General features: G+C 33.2%; 1 protein-coding gene across 6 annotated transcripts in view; it reads right to left on the bottom strand.

Moving 5' to 3' along the window:
- Window positions 1-34: 34 nt before the first annotated feature.
- Window positions 35-15,721, bottom strand: part of LOC107671808 (transcription factor E2-alpha-like) — a 45,261-nt gene continuing 29,574 nt past the window's right edge. Inside the window, exons 11-20 of one of the 6 annotated variants that reach the window (XM_016464781.1) lie at window positions 15,272-15,401; window positions 15,099-15,160; window positions 13,653-13,731; window positions 13,474-13,550; window positions 12,340-12,498; window positions 11,508-11,619; window positions 10,959-11,085; window positions 9,655-9,893; window positions 3,768-3,887; window positions 35-332 (exon numbers count right to left, since the gene is read on the bottom strand). In XM_016464781.1, coding sequence (XP_016320267.1) covers window positions 3,775-3,887; window positions 9,655-9,893; window positions 10,959-11,085; window positions 11,508-11,619; window positions 12,340-12,498; window positions 13,474-13,550; window positions 13,653-13,731; window positions 15,099-15,160; window positions 15,272-15,401 — 1,098 coding nt within the window. In that variant the 3' untranslated portion in view covers window positions 35-332; window positions 3,768-3,774. Of the gene's footprint in view, window positions 333-3,767; window positions 3,888-6,560; window positions 6,791-9,654; window positions 9,894-10,958; window positions 11,086-11,507; window positions 11,620-12,339; window positions 12,499-13,473; window positions 13,732-15,098; window positions 15,161-15,271; window positions 15,402-15,721 lie in introns of all 6 variants that reach the window. The other 5 variants (XM_016464783.1, XM_016464784.1, XM_016464778.1 and 2 more) reach the window with 5 other exon arrangements.

The following is a 15,721-nucleotide window of genomic DNA, read 5'->3' as shown; positions in this document are numbered from 1 at the left end:
GCGTGTGCTTGCTCGTGTGTGTGTGTGTGTGTGTGTGTGTGTGTGTGTGTGTGTGTGTGTGTGTGCTATAGAACAGCACACTGTAAATCTAACATCACAGCATCAAACAGCAGGACGGTCCGAGCTCGCAGACGCTGTTTCCACCGATGGTCCATGATCACGAGCCCAACGAGCAGCTCGGGAAGTTACTGTGTGTGTGTGTGTGTGCGTGTCTTCAACACATCTGTTTATAGTATATAAATCACGAATGTGTGTGTATGTGTGTGTGTGGACTCTGGAACAAGAACGGGAAGATAAGGCCACGTCGACGGAGAGCTTCCTTACATCAGGATCTGAGAAAAAACACAGAAACAACATTAGAAGCTCATCTAAATACGTTTGCAAAGACGTTCAAGATGTAAAAGCTGGTTTTCATTCATTCTGAGCAAAAACAGAGTCGCACTGCAACGTTTGTGGTGGAAGCCGAAACAATGAACTATGAATCCATTCCAGATTTTTTTCCTTGCTTCAGCACAACATTTAATTTTAGGGAAAAATCACACAATTTTTATCCCGTGTTTTAATTTTAAGTGCATGCATACGTGCATTTGATTACATTTTAAAAGATTTTAAATTAAATGGTTAAAGATATTAAATTGTTAATGTTTTATGTCTTTATATGATTACCACCAATTTTGATAATTTTATATTAAATCATAAATCCAGAAAAATTTTAAAAAGACAACAATTTCTAAAAAAATATAAAACATTTCATAGGGCCGTATTATTGTAAGAATGACATTAAATTGCTAAAGTTTTCTGAATTCAATTGATTAGACACTATTTTTGATTTTTAAACATGGAATTTGCAAAAAATAATAATTTGTGGGGAAAAGAGTATTTTACGACAGCGTTTTAGTAGAAAAAATTGATACAGCATAGTATCGCGATAATTTCCGCGGCATTACTGTATCGATACTCGGACGCCAAGTATCGATCTTTTATTATACTATTTGGTAGAATAATAAAATCAATTTCTTTACAATCCACTAGATGGTGGTGTTGAGTTTTTTCTGGTGAGGTCAGCGGGGTCACCTGCAGCATGCAGTAAGTTAGTAAAATAAAGAGGGCGGCATGCGGAAAGTTATCAGGAAAGCCCCGCGGATGTATGGACTTGCTTCGGATTTGTAAACAAGGAGGGGATGCAAGTAGGGATGCACCGAAAATATAGGCTACATATAATAATAATAATAATAATAGTGTTCAGCGCGCATGTTTCACTCTCCTCGTCACTGCGCGGTTTGACGCTCCGCTCAATATTCCTGATAATAATAGCTTTGTAGGACTAAACATTATTTGGATAATTAGTCAAAAAAAACAACAACAACAACAACTTATATCTGATTCTGTTACATAGAAGTGAATAAAAATAATATATTGATATTTAATATTAAGGTAACACTTTTCAATAAGGTTCCATTAGTTAATGTATTAACTATCATGAACAAACAATGAACAATACATTTATTACAGTATTTATTAATCTTTCTTAATGTTAGTTAATGAGAATACAGTTATTCACTGTTAGTTCATGTTAATTCAGAGTGCATTAACTGTTAACAAGCACAGCTGTTGATTTTAATAATGCATTAGTAAATGCTGAAATTAACATGAAGTAAGATTAGTAAATGCTGAAGAACTATTGTTCATTCTTGGTTCATTAACTAAAGTAGTTAACTAATGAACCTTATTGTAAAGGGTTATCAATATTAATATAAATTCTGTCCAGCTTTATTGTGTTACTTTCAGTAAAAGTGTGGTTATTTTATTGGCTTGGGTTTTTTTTAATTCAGTATCATTAAAATTTAGTTCAATTTGAAATAAAGTCTTACAAAATTACTTTATATTATTTCATAAAATAATAAATAATCATTACAAAGCAGTTTCGGTTTTCGGCCAAGTGCATCCAGAATTTTCGGTTTCCGTTTCGGCCCAGAATTTTCATTTCGGTGCATCCCTAGATGTAAGACTACATGTTTTATTTAATTTAATTAAAATTTAACAGTAATTTACTTTCAAATGCCCCAATTGCTGAAGGGTCTGCACAACTTTTTAGTACAATTTCAAGTTGCACTGTTCAAAATACCTGTAGTAGCACAGCAGTGCATACCTGTTTACATTTAACTAAGGTGGACTCGATTAGACTGTCATACAAATAGTTGAGTTTGCCAGGTGCATACAACATTTATGACAGGTTTTCATGAAAGTGTTGGTCAGTTTGTCTGCTTGACAATCCCATTTTGCACTGCAACAATAAAACTGAAGTGAGATAAACAAACTGAGAAATGTTTCTTTTTAGTTAAAACAGATGTTGGCAAAGTTTTCCTTTGGGGACATAATTTGAAGTTGGAAAAAGGTAATAAATTGCAATATAATCGCAGAATATCGCAATATATTTAAAACCGCAACAATATTGTATCGTGACAAAAGCATCGTGATAATATCGTATCGTGAGGCCTCTGGTGATTCCCACCCATACGTTTTAGTGCCACGTTAAATTAAAAAAAAAAAAATCTAAGATTACGAGATTAATGTAATATTTTGAGAAAAAAACGTCGTAATATTTTGAGAATAATGTCAAAATATTTTGAGAATAAAGTAAAATAAAATAAAAAGTAGAGTCTTTGTTTTATATTAAAAGTACCAAAAGCGCAAAGCTTGTTGCTATTATTGGGTGGCTGCACAATACAAATAATAAATGCATTAAAAGACGTGAAATATTATTTCCAAGCATACTGTCCCTGCGAGTATATGACAAATGGTAAGATTTCTGATAATAATCCCACATATATTTACACAAAATATTATAATTTGAATCTCGAAAATTCCTACGACTGAATTCTCGTAAGTTTGACTTTTATTTTCAAAATATTACGACTTTAATCTCATAATCTTATTTTTATTTTTTAACGTGACACTAAAATGCTGTCGGAGTATTTCATAGGGCCTAAAATTTTTTTTTTTTGTTAAACTTTTAATAATTTTTAATAATAAGTTTCATGATTTTAATTTTGATTACTTTAATCTCATAATCTTATTTTTATTTTTTAACGTGACACTAAAATGCTGTCGGAGTATTTCATAGGGCCTAAAATTATTTTTTTTTGTTAAACTTTTAATCATTTTTAATAACAAGTTTCATGATTTTAATTTTGATTAATACAATTTTAACTACGAAAAAGAATTCAGAAAAAAAAATAAAATGGAAAAGATGGAATCCAGAATAATTAAAACAGAAAAAAATTTAATTTGGGGAGAGAAAAAAAAAAAAAAAGAAGGATTTCATAGGGCAATAAAATTTAATTACTGTTAAACGTTTATCAAATTTAAATTTAACCATTTAAACAGAATTCAGAAAAATGAACAAATAAAAAAAAAAATATATATATTTTGATATTTTATACAATTAAAGCAATTTTAGTTAAACTATGCAAGTTTCAGTTTTAATTAAAAAAAAAAAAAAAAAAAAAAAAAAAAAATGGAATCCTGAATAATTAAAACAGAAAAAAATGAAATTTGGAACTAAACAAAATGGAATTTGGGGAATAAAATAAAACTGATTTCATAGGACATAGAAAAAAATCACTGGGTTTGATTCGCAGGGAACACAAACTAATCGAATTTATACTTTCAATGCAATGCAGCTCACTCTGGATAAAAGCATCTGGCAAATGCATGAATCCAACATGAATATTCAACTGCATCATAATCCCAGATGTGAAGCTCACCTGAATGTTAGATATGGCCGTGTCCGTCTCCTCCCAGACCTGACAGCATCTGCGGGTCTCCTGTGACCTTCTCCTCCTCTCTCCTCTTCAGACACGCAGCCTTCGGGTTCAGATTACGCTCTGAACAAAACAGCGACAGAGATCAGATGTTAGTCTGTGCTGTCAGATTAAGCTCCTCAAACATTCACACATGTATAATGATAAGAGCATGTGGGAGGAAGAAAGCACCACGTGATTTACTCGAGTTACTAGAACAAAACCTGTGAAGAAGAACACATCAGACTCATAATTCATCCCAAAAACAAAGAATTACTGGACTGAGAAATATTCTCATCACCACAATGTGACGCATAAGACATACTTACACTGTATTTTTAACTCTTATATATTTTATACATTGTATTTTTATATAATATATTATGCAATTAAAAATTAACACTATTTTTATGTAAAAATGTTTTTAAAAAATCACTATTCTGTTACATGCTATATCTATATCATAAACAATCGTTATACTATGCATTTTATATACATTGCATTTTTATATAATACATTATACAATTAAAATGTAATATAATTTTATATAATGTCAAAATGAATTTTTTTAATATGCTATAACATGCTATATCTATATCATAAACAATCGTTATACTATGCATTTTATATACATTGCATTTTTATATAATACATTATACAATTAAAATGTAATATAATTTTATATGTCAAAATGAATTTTTTTAATATGCTATAATATAACTATATTAAAAAAGTTATTCTATATATTTTTATACTTTTTATTCTATACTCTATATATATATTTTATATTATGTGATGTAAAATTAATGTGTTTATATTAATATTTTTATATAACAAGAATATCATATAATATGCTATAATATAACTATATTAAAAAAGTTATTCTATATATTTTTATACTTTTTATTCTATACTCTATATATATATTTTATATTATGTGATGTAAAATTAATGTTTATATTAATATTTTTATATAACAAGAATATCATATTTATATAGTAACACTATATTATATTTGTATATATTTTGTTCATTTTTATATATTTATAATATTATACAATTTAAATGTAATATATTAATATTAAACTACTATAATAATAATAATAATAATAATAATATATTATAACAAAAGGATATAATACAGTTTGTTGTACATATTTTTAAGTATTTATACCTCAGGGTAACACTATTTATTCATAATAAACAGTAAAGGATCTAATGACATTTACCTTTACGAATAATGAGAATTATAAATCAAGTTGTATGACTTCACATTCACGGTTTCTATAATAAAAAAATGAACGTGTCATGAAATGCCACAAATCATAATTGGTAATTAACAAAACTGATAGTACCATAGTATTACAATACCTGATCTTACACCACTGCTAACCCTGCAGCACAAAAGCAGTAAGTCAAGTCGCTGGGGTATCTGCAAAGAAAAGGGCTGAAGAACAGATGGAGAGATGGGTAAAAAGAAAAACAACCTGGCAAACAGAGGGTTAAACATGACATGCAAGCATTAATCAGACCATCACAAACCAAAGCGAGTAAAACATTAAGGAAACACAAAAGAACAAGTCCGCCTCTTCTAATCTGCGGGGTTAATGCCTGCTGAAAAAGCGTTTTCTCAGCAGACATGCAACAGTCAAACAGGACGGAAAAGAAAACTATAAGATGTATGAAGGCAGATTTTAAAGGACTGAACAATTGGAAAGACAAACAGAAGCATCTAGATGATCTCCACTGTGGAAATCAGGATGTGCATTCATAATAGTCTTAAAGGAATAATCAAAATGTCATAGTTTACTCAACCATCATGGGTCATGAGCTTCTTTTATGGAAATGAGCACAAGTGCAACTGTCAACTCCAAAAATGACAAAAAAGCACCATGTTATAATAGTAGTCCATATGACTAGTGCACTATTCTGAAGTCACATGATCATGTTCTGTGAGGAAATGACTACTATTTAAACCTTTATTCACTGAAAGTCTCATCTGTGCATGCGTTTATTCATACTTGTCGCATCAAGACATGTTTGCACCAGGGTTATTATCATTAACTAAAACTAAAACTATTAAAACATTTTTGTTAATTGAAATGAAGATTAGAAAATGTTAAAAACATTGCCTTGGCAACTAATTGAAATATGTTAGAATTAGTAACTGGAAATAAAAACTGAAAAACCCTCAGATTCCAGATTTTCAAATAGTTGTATCTCGACCAAATATTGTCCTGTCCTAACAAACCACACATCAATGGATGGAAAGCTTATTTATTCAGCTTTGAGATGATGCATAAATATCAATTTTAAAAAAATTGACACTTATGACTGGTTTTGTGGTCCAGGGTCACATATAGTTTTTGGACATGTACTGTGGTGTTGTTGTTGCTATTTTTTTATTTTTGGGTGAAATATGATTTAGACGTGTTTTTTTTTTTTTAGATTAATCCTAATATATTTGGTTGATCCAATCATAATCAATCAGCTCAAACCGTAACTGAGGATTGCTAAGAATGTTAATGTGAGCAAATGTCACTACTTGCGTAAATCACGTTAAGCGAGGCAGGACTTGTGCAGAAAGATGCTAAAGGTCAGCATCAGACACACACAGATCAGCATCACACAAACACACAGCGAGCGGCAGCCAAAGCGAGGAAAGAGGCGGCGGCGGCGGCTCTCAGCAGCAGCAGCGGCGGTGTGTGTCTGGTGTTTCTCGGCAGGACGGTGGCGGCTCACAGGGGTTGGTCCTACCTCGCACCTGTCTCTCCAGGCCCAGGATGACCTGCACGGCCTGCTGGAGGATGATGAGTTTAGTCTGAGCCTTGTCACTCTTCAGGTGCGGCTGCACCATGCGGCCGAGCTCCCTGAAGGCTTCGTTAATGTCGCGCACACGAACCCGCTCCCGAGCGTTATTGGCCATGCGCCGCTCTCGCTCGCGCTGCTCCTTCTCCTCCACCGTCAGACACTCCTCCGACACGCTGCTGCCAGGGGCGACCAAGCGCTCGTTAGTCACCTCGTTAACTCATTTAGCCTCTCATTAAGTCCATTCTACAACTAAATGAACCGTTTCGGTTTCATTAAGTTGAACAGAACCTTGCAACTAATGAAGAATTTAATGAAATTATAAATATTACTTTATATATTGTAATTATGTTTTATTAAATATATATATAATATTTGTTTTCTTTTCTTATATTTGAAAAAATGTAAATATGAAAATAAAATATTTCATTAAATTTAAATATTATACTGAAATATCATATATTATATATATACAGAAACAATGAAAAAAAAAAAAAAAACGATATAAAATAAAAACTATAATAGCATACAAAAAAAGCTAAAATAACTCTATAGTTTGCACCAAGTTTGACATCAATGACACCACAATTGTTTCTTTGGTGTTGTGGTGTGAATAAAATGTGATAACTACAACAGATGAGAAACATTCAGGTCTGTTTCTCAAATAAAACTATCATGTGACATCAAAAGAATAGGAATATCACGCACACAAGTCATTTGGGCTACTTTCATGCTGCTTTTTTGAGTTGACAGTCATTGTATGACAACAATCATTCTTCAAAACGTTCCTAGAGTGAGTAAATGACAATTTACATTTATTCCTTTAACTACCCATCTAGCTTTAATCTGAGTCTGTTAGTTGCATGAATCTTGCAAGCAGGTGAGATGAACAGAAAACAGGAAGGGATGAGTGCTAAATATGAAATGACAGATAGAAACACATGCACAGTTACAGAAAGTGCAGACAGTCCCACAATCACCCTTAACAGACACCTGTGTGGGCTGCGGGGAGGATGGAAGCTTACGTAACATACTGCATAACGTACCTCAAAAGAATTACTACCAAGATCAATTTGAATAACTTACATATTTTAATAATATGTGTTTAAATTTGTATAATCTAAGATACTATTAAAAGGAAATATTCTTGAATTTAATGCAACTTGGCTGGGTGCCAGGGTGTTGCTAGGCTGTTTCTAGGGCATATTTTAAGGCAAGACACCACATGTGAATAGGGTAAAGCAATTAACTAATAGATTTCACCATACTTCCTCAGTTTATTAATTACATCAAGTTTTCTGTCGTTTAAATATGAAAATGAGGCATTATCTAGTTAAAGATGCACTAATTTGCATAGATTTTCCTGAACAATGGATAAAGCCAGGTTCAAAATTTTTGTTTGATTTTGTTGACTTATTAGAGTTAAAGGTTTATACAGAGGGGATTTTGGATTTCTCTTTTTATTACTCCATAAATTAGAAAATACTGTCCACAGACAGAAAGAAAACACAATTTAGCCATGTTTTTAGGAATTAAATCAATGTGAATGACATATGAACAAAACCCTCAGTAAAAACCTTCAGAATATAGAGAGGAATAAAACCCTAAGTTTTGGTGTATGTAAGTGCTGCTGAAGTGGAGAAAAAAACTCACAGCCTTTAAAGATATGTATTTTCGCCATGTTTTTAGGAATAAAATGTTATATAAATCAATGTGAATGATATATGAACAAACCCCTCAGTAAAAACGTTCAGAATATAGAGAGGAATAAAACCCTAAGTTTTGGTGTATGTAAGTGCTGCTGAAGTGGAGAAAAAAACTCACAGCCTTTAAAGATATGTATTTTCGCCATGTTTTGAAGAAAGGTTTTGATCCACTTCAAATGTTGACTACTGTATATATAATTTTTTTTTGTTTCACCAAAGACAATTACCACAATTTTAACATGCCCTACAAAAAATTCCCTGCAAAACTCTAGTGTCATTAATCCTGTTTTACATGTTAAACATTAGACAAATACTTAAGGGTTCAAAAGAAGAAACAAATGCTGCATTTTAAATTCCAGACCAATTGGAAGTGGCCGATTAAAACTGCACTGATTCCAGTTAAACGAGGGATGCAGAGAGGGATCCAGTGGTGCGGAGAGGAGAGCGGGACGCGACCGATCCGGAGAATCTTTCGCTAATTGTGACCGGACACGCAATTTCAATTTCATTACAATGTCAGTGGCTTTCAGGAGGCCTGTGGGATCTGCCGCGGAGCGAAATAGAGAGGAATAAAACCCTAAGTTTTGGTGTATGTAAGTGCTGCTGAAGTGGAGAAAAAAACTCACAGCCTTTAAAGATATGTATTTTCGCCATGTTTTTAGGAATAAAATGTTATATAAATCAATGTGAATGATATATGAACAAACCCCTCAGTAAAAACGTTCAGAATATAGAGAGGAATAAAACCCTAAGTTTTGGTGTATGCAAGTGCTGCTGAAGTGGAGGAAAAAATATTATAGCTTTTAAAGAAATGCATTTTCGCCATGTTTTTAGGAATAAAATGTTATATAAATCATTGTGAATGATATATGAACAAAACCCTCAGTAAAAACTTTCAGAATATAGAGAGGAATAAAACTAAGTTTTGGTGTATGCAAGTGCTGCTGAAGTGGAGAAAAAACTTTTAAATATATGTTTTGTAATTAAAATCTACAGACACAAATAGATCAAATAAACATTTAAAAGTGTATTTTAGGTGTTTTCTTTCCACTAGTCTGAAACACATTATGAAAAACCAAAAAGCCCAAAATCTCAAAACTAACCAGTTCATTTTTGCTTGTAGTGTCTTGCCTTAAAATAATCTAACTTGTATTGAACCCAGAACGTTATGCATTCAATGCATATGCATTTATCCATCAAGCATTTAATATCTCTAATCAACAAATCCATCCTCCACCCCTTGCGACCCATTCAGGTGTCCCGAGCACAGACGGATCTCCGTGGTGTCTGAGATCTCATGCCTGAGCACTGATCGGAGGTCAGCCGCACACACTGACCTCGCACTTGCTGCTCCAGGTTGAGAATAACGTTTACGGCCTGGTGAAGGACGAGCAGTTTGGTCTGAGCTTTCTCATTGTTCATGTGCATCTGGCACATGCGGCCCAGCTCTTTGAAGGCCTCGTTGATGTCGCGCACACGCAAACGCTCACGGGCGTTATTGGCCACGCGCCGCTCTTTCTCCCGCTCCGCCTTCACCTCAATCGGCAAATCCTCGTCATCATCTTCGTCATCTTGACTTCATGGGTCAAAGGAACAAAGGGTTGAGAGGGGTTACAGGCAAAACAATCAGGGCACACTGACAGGGACGACGTGTACCTCATGTCAATGTTTTACAACGGACCAATCAGAAGCTGCTGGAGGTGGGAACGATGAGTATATCGAATGTTTACAGATGCAACTCTTATCAACTGCAACCTTAGCAACTAGCAATCAAATGTTTTGAATTCGATTTTTTTGTGTTTTTGAAAGAAGTCTCTTCTGTTCACCAAGGCTGCATTTATTTGACCAAAAATAGAGTCAAAAAAGCAGTAATATTGTGAATTATTTTGCAAATACAGCCGTTTTCTGTGTGAACATATTGTAAAATGCAATTTGTTCCTGTAATTTTCAGCATCATTACTCCAGTCTTCAGTGTTACATGATCCTTCAGAAATCATTCTAATATGCTGATTTGCTGCTCAAAAAACGTGTTGAAACAGTTCATGCTGCTTATTATTTTTGTAGAAATCATGATACGCTAGCATTCAAAAGTTTGGGGTAAATGAGATTTAAGAAAAAGAAAATACTTATCAAGGACACAGCAAATTGGTCTAAAGTGACAGTAAAGACATTTATAATGCTACAAAAAATTATATTTCAATTAAACGCTGTTCTTTTGAACTTTCTATTCAAAGAATCCTGAAAACTAAAATGTATCACAGTTTCCACAAAAATATTGGGCAGCACAACTGTTTTCAACATTGATAATAATCAGAAATGTTTTTTGAGCAGCAAATCAGTATATTAGAATGATTTCTGAAGGATCATGTAACACTGAAGACTGGAGTAATGATGCTGAAAATTCAGCTTTGATCACAGAAATAAATTACAGTTTAACAGATATTCACATAGAAAATTGTTATTTTAAATTTTAAAAACATTTTACTGTTTTACTGTATTTTTTATTAAATAAATGCAGCCTTGATGAGCAGAAGAGACTTCTTTCAAAAACATTTTTAAAAATCTTAATTTCAAACTTTTGACCTGTACTGTATATTTATTTCTCCTGGAACTAAATGAAGGTTCGCGGGGCGGCAGGTACCTCGTTCGCGTGTGGCTTTTTCCGTCTTTCTTCTCGTCCTCTGATTTATCTCCAATAGACAGGTTCTCATCGTCTTCCTTATCTTCCCGCTTTATTTCCGAGCTGGAGGAACGAGGCAGAGAAAGACCTGACAGACAAAAACAAGGTGAGATTAGCAACAGAAAATGCTGATCACACTGTGCGGCGGCAACAGCACTGTGAAATCATCCTGTAATTCTTTAAAGGTGAAGAGTTTGATTTCTGGATGTTTAAATTACTTATGAACGTACATTTATGCATTAGGCAAATGCTTTTATCCAAAGCGACTTGCATTGCATTCAAGGTATGCATTTTATCGGTTCATGCATTCCCTGAGAATCGAACCCATGAACTCATCGTTTCTAACACCATGTTTGAGCTACAGATAAGTCGTGTCTGAAAAGCATGCATGATACAAAAAACATTTTGCATGCTTGTCTACTAAAATACTTGCACAAAGCACATCATTTATGAATCTCAATCAATTAAATGTCATGAAATAAGCATTACAATTAAAAAAGCAGCACTGACTGGTAAAGGCGTCGGACTGGGAAGTGGGCGGAGCCTGATGGGGGGCGTGGTGTCCCTGCAGCAGGGCACTGGACTGTGGTAAACCTGCCGCGTCATCACTGTGATTTGACATCTAGAGGAAAGAGCAGGAGACGGTTAAATTGTCAATATTTGTTTTCACTACATTTTCTCTTGCTGAGCAGCAAAATTAAAATTAGTTTTGATGGCAGCTAATTGTTTTGACAGTTTTCAACTAAATTTAGAGAAACAAGTCTAATATGCCTATTTCATAGGGCACAGTTATTGTTACAATGTTAATAAATAATCAATTTGATTAACACTGTTTTTGATCATAAATTTGTATTAAATCATAAAACACAATCCAGAAAAATGAAAACTGACAACAGTGAAAAAATAAAGCATAAATTCTTAGTGCACTATTATTGTTATTAATTTTTTTATAAATAATTAAATTGTTAATTGTGAATTCAAATTATTACACATCCTTATTGATTATTAAAAAAATACTTGATCTATTAAAAAAATGTAAACAACAGAATTTGTGAAAAAATAAAACTGCTTTCATAGGGCCCTAAAAATTAATTTTTTGTAAAACTTTTAATGCTTTGTAAAACGTTTAATGCTTTCAAAGGGCATTTGTAATTTTTGTAAAGCTTGTTTTTAAATTATACATGTTTAAGTATGTATAAGTTTCATGATTTCATTGATTAAATATGCTTTGATTACTAAAATTTAATTTAGCAAATTCGTGAAAAAATAAAGCAGATTTCATAGGGCCCTAAGCAGGCATCTCACAAGGGTTGGAAACAGAGCCACGTTAACAAACACTCACCAGGCCCGGCAGACGGCTGATGAGCCCGAAGGCCTGGCTGATGGAGCCCAGAGCCGCGGCACCAGCCGGATGTCCGCTCAGTAAACTGTGCATGTCTGCGCCCACAGCATGATTCCTCAACACATGCAGCGCTTCACCCAGACGGTCATCCATCTTATTCTGCAAAAAACACAAATTACTTAAGCTGACAGAGAGTCAAAGATTATCAAATGCACAACGAGACCGTATGCAACAGAGACTGGCAACGAAGATGTTATTTCTGCGAGCCTAATAGAGATAGAGGAAAAAATGTGATTTATGCCTATTTGTTTTAATAAATTTTTATCAGCTGATTAGACATATTTCTATAATTTTGTTCAAAAACGGTCAAAACCATTAACAGCCATCAAAACAAATGTTAATTTTGCTGCTCAGATGAGATACTTTTATAGTTTTATTAATATTTTGAATCAGTTTTATTTCTATATTTTCAGTTTTTTTGAACTTCAAAGTTTTAGTAATTTTGTTGTTTTTAGTGGTGTATTTAGTAGTTTGTGTGTGTGTCTAGTTTTCATGAATTTTTTTTCAGTTGCCATGGAAACTAGCTGAAATTAAAAAAAAAAAACATTTTATTTTCTTTAATATGCATTACAAGTAATGAAAATAATTTTTTAATGGTTTTAGTTTTAATTATAAAACCCAGGTTCAACACATTGAACTTAAAAAATAAATATAAAAAGTTGATTTATTAAATATAATGAAATTCACTATACATAAATTATCATAAATATTGTGATTTTTTTTATTATTATCCATGTTGTATGATGTTCATAGGTGATTTCATATATATATTATTATTATTATTATTATCATCATTATTAATATAACTCAACTGGAGCATTATGGATGTTTAAGTGTAAAATAACCGTTCTTAATCTATCTGGAACCATAAAGTGAAACTTAATATATTAAATGAAGCAAAATACTACAAAATAAATTAAAAGTCTCTATACGTGTATTTCAAATATTGATCATAAATAATGTGTGATGTTTCTAGAAATACAATACATGCATATATCATGTGCAACACAGCTCACAGTAAAATGTTTTTTAATCTCTAGTTTTTCTGCTCTACGGTGATGCAGAGGAACGTACCAGCGCCTGCAGTCCGGGCTCAAAACCAGGCGACGGCGCAGGCTGAGAAGAGCCTTTGGGCCACTGAGATGCAGAAGCTGAAAACACAAACACAGACATCAATACAGCCTCGTGTGCAACCCCACAGCAGATGGCACTACGGAGCCGTTTACAAAGACATGACCCTTCAGGAAACCCACCAGCAACATTTGAAGGAGAGCCCACAGGAGTGGAGGGACTCGAGGAGAAGCTGTTGCCGTTACTGTCAGAGGGATATATCTAAAAAGCACAAGAGACGAAATTAAGTAAATGGTGGAGCTGAAAGAGATACACAATTGTTGTGTTTATCAGTATGTGTTATTATTAATACATTTTTCAGTATGAATCACCCAGACTGTCCCCAATGATCCGGAATAATTCCAGAAATAATCACATGATATTTATCATCAATATCTACATACAGAAAATTATATATATGTGTGTGAGTGTGTGTGTGTGTGTGTGAGTGAGTGTGTGTGTGTGTGAGTGTGAGTGTGTGTGTGTAAACTTTTATTTTATGGCTCCAGAAAACATTATATAAACAATACAAATAATTTCTGTTAATATTTATTTTCATGAAGTTCTCAAAACAATGTAGTGAACATTTTGTGCTGCAATTTGAGCGGCAATTAAATTAAACTTAGTCTTTATGCTATTAGTGGTTTGGACTAAATTTAGAGAATTACGTTTCATCAATTGAGAAAATGTGTAAAAATTAATTTGTGTGTAAACGATTACTTTAATTGAAAAAATAAAAAACATTAACTGAAATAAAATGTAAATAATAATAATAATAATAACTTCAGTTAGTTGCCAAGGCAACATTTTAAAAAAATTTTCATTTAAGTTGAAGAAATCTAATTTCTTGAAACTGAAATAAAAATGTATAAAAACAAAACCATATTAGGAAAAAAACGAATTAAAATAACAGTAAATTACTAAAAATACTAAATATTTAACAAATATTCTTGAAACTGAAATAAAAATGTATAAAAACAAAAACATATTAGGAAAAAAACGAATTAAAATAACAGTAAATTACTAAAAATACTAAATATTTAACAAATTAAAAAATAAAAATGGAAAACTGAAACCTAAAAACTAATTAAAAAAAAACAAAAAAAAAAACACTACAATAATTTATGAATGAACAAATATGCATAATCAAATAACTTCTGATTAATTAATCCAATTATTTATGTTTAGTCACAAAACTGCAATTCAGGAAATTCCTCTTCCTGTCATTCCAATTCAACATCCTGTGTGGCATTGCCAATTAAAACTATTTAATTCTTAAAATTATTAAAAATCATTATTAATAAAAAAAATTTGGCTATTCTTACATTCAGAATCAAGCAAACTTGATTAACCAGTCGATAATTAGCCAATTTGACGATTAACAAATTTTGCCCAAAAATCCATACAGTTTCAAAGTAAATTTTGAATAAATAATACAATAAATGTGTAATTAAGTCGTATCTCAAAATGATCATCCATATCAGCCACTGCTTACTCCACTAGTGATAACTAGCCTCTGAGAAATGGTCAACCACTAGTTTATCACCGCATTAAACTGTAAATGTCACACTGCAAAACCCCAAACTCACCGAAGCGAGAGCTTTCCCGATCTCCGCGCCGGAGCTGCCTGTGTTTCCAGCTCTGCTGACTGCTAACAGAGAATGAAGCTCAAGTTTACAGGTGAATGTGAGTGACTCAGACGCAGCAGTGAAGCCGAGCGCTGCTCTCTGGTTTGTGGTGGCGTCAGGGTGGAGACTCTTACCCATGATGCCATCCGTGGTGCTGATGGGTGGCGTGTGGTTGGGAACGCCGTATCCAGCTGAGGCTTGGTGGAAGCTGGTGGGTAAGTTAACCTCGTAGTTCTGCGGCGACAGGGGCAAAGGCTGCCGCTTCTGTGGACGAGACACAGACATGCAATTATTCACGAGCATGTGGCAAACATGTTATTGTATCTATCATCCAGCTATCGAGACGCTGCGAGAGAGCAGGCTCAAAATCAGGAATGTTCGAATGCTTTTCCACATCGAGGTCTGCGGTAATTAAATGCATTTTTTCTGTGGTCTCTGGCTCATCAGAAAGGAAAAAAAAAACATCTCGATGAGGTGTTCAGGACCTATTTTTAATGAATCTGAGCTCATGACAGATCAGACACAACTAAGTCTGTTGCGATTATTAAATATACACCTGCTCTCCAACCATCTGTGTGCATATA

This window comes from Sinocyclocheilus anshuiensis, unplaced genomic scaffold (genome assembly GCF_001515605.1).
Source record: "Sinocyclocheilus anshuiensis isolate Anshui unplaced genomic scaffold, SAMN03320099.WGS_v1.1 scaffold1491, whole genome shotgun sequence".
NCBI classification, from domain to species: Eukaryota; Metazoa; Chordata; class Actinopteri; order Cypriniformes; family Cyprinidae; genus Sinocyclocheilus; species Sinocyclocheilus anshuiensis.
Note: the sequence above shows the minus strand (reverse complement) of the source record. Positions and strands in the feature narration are given on the sequence as shown.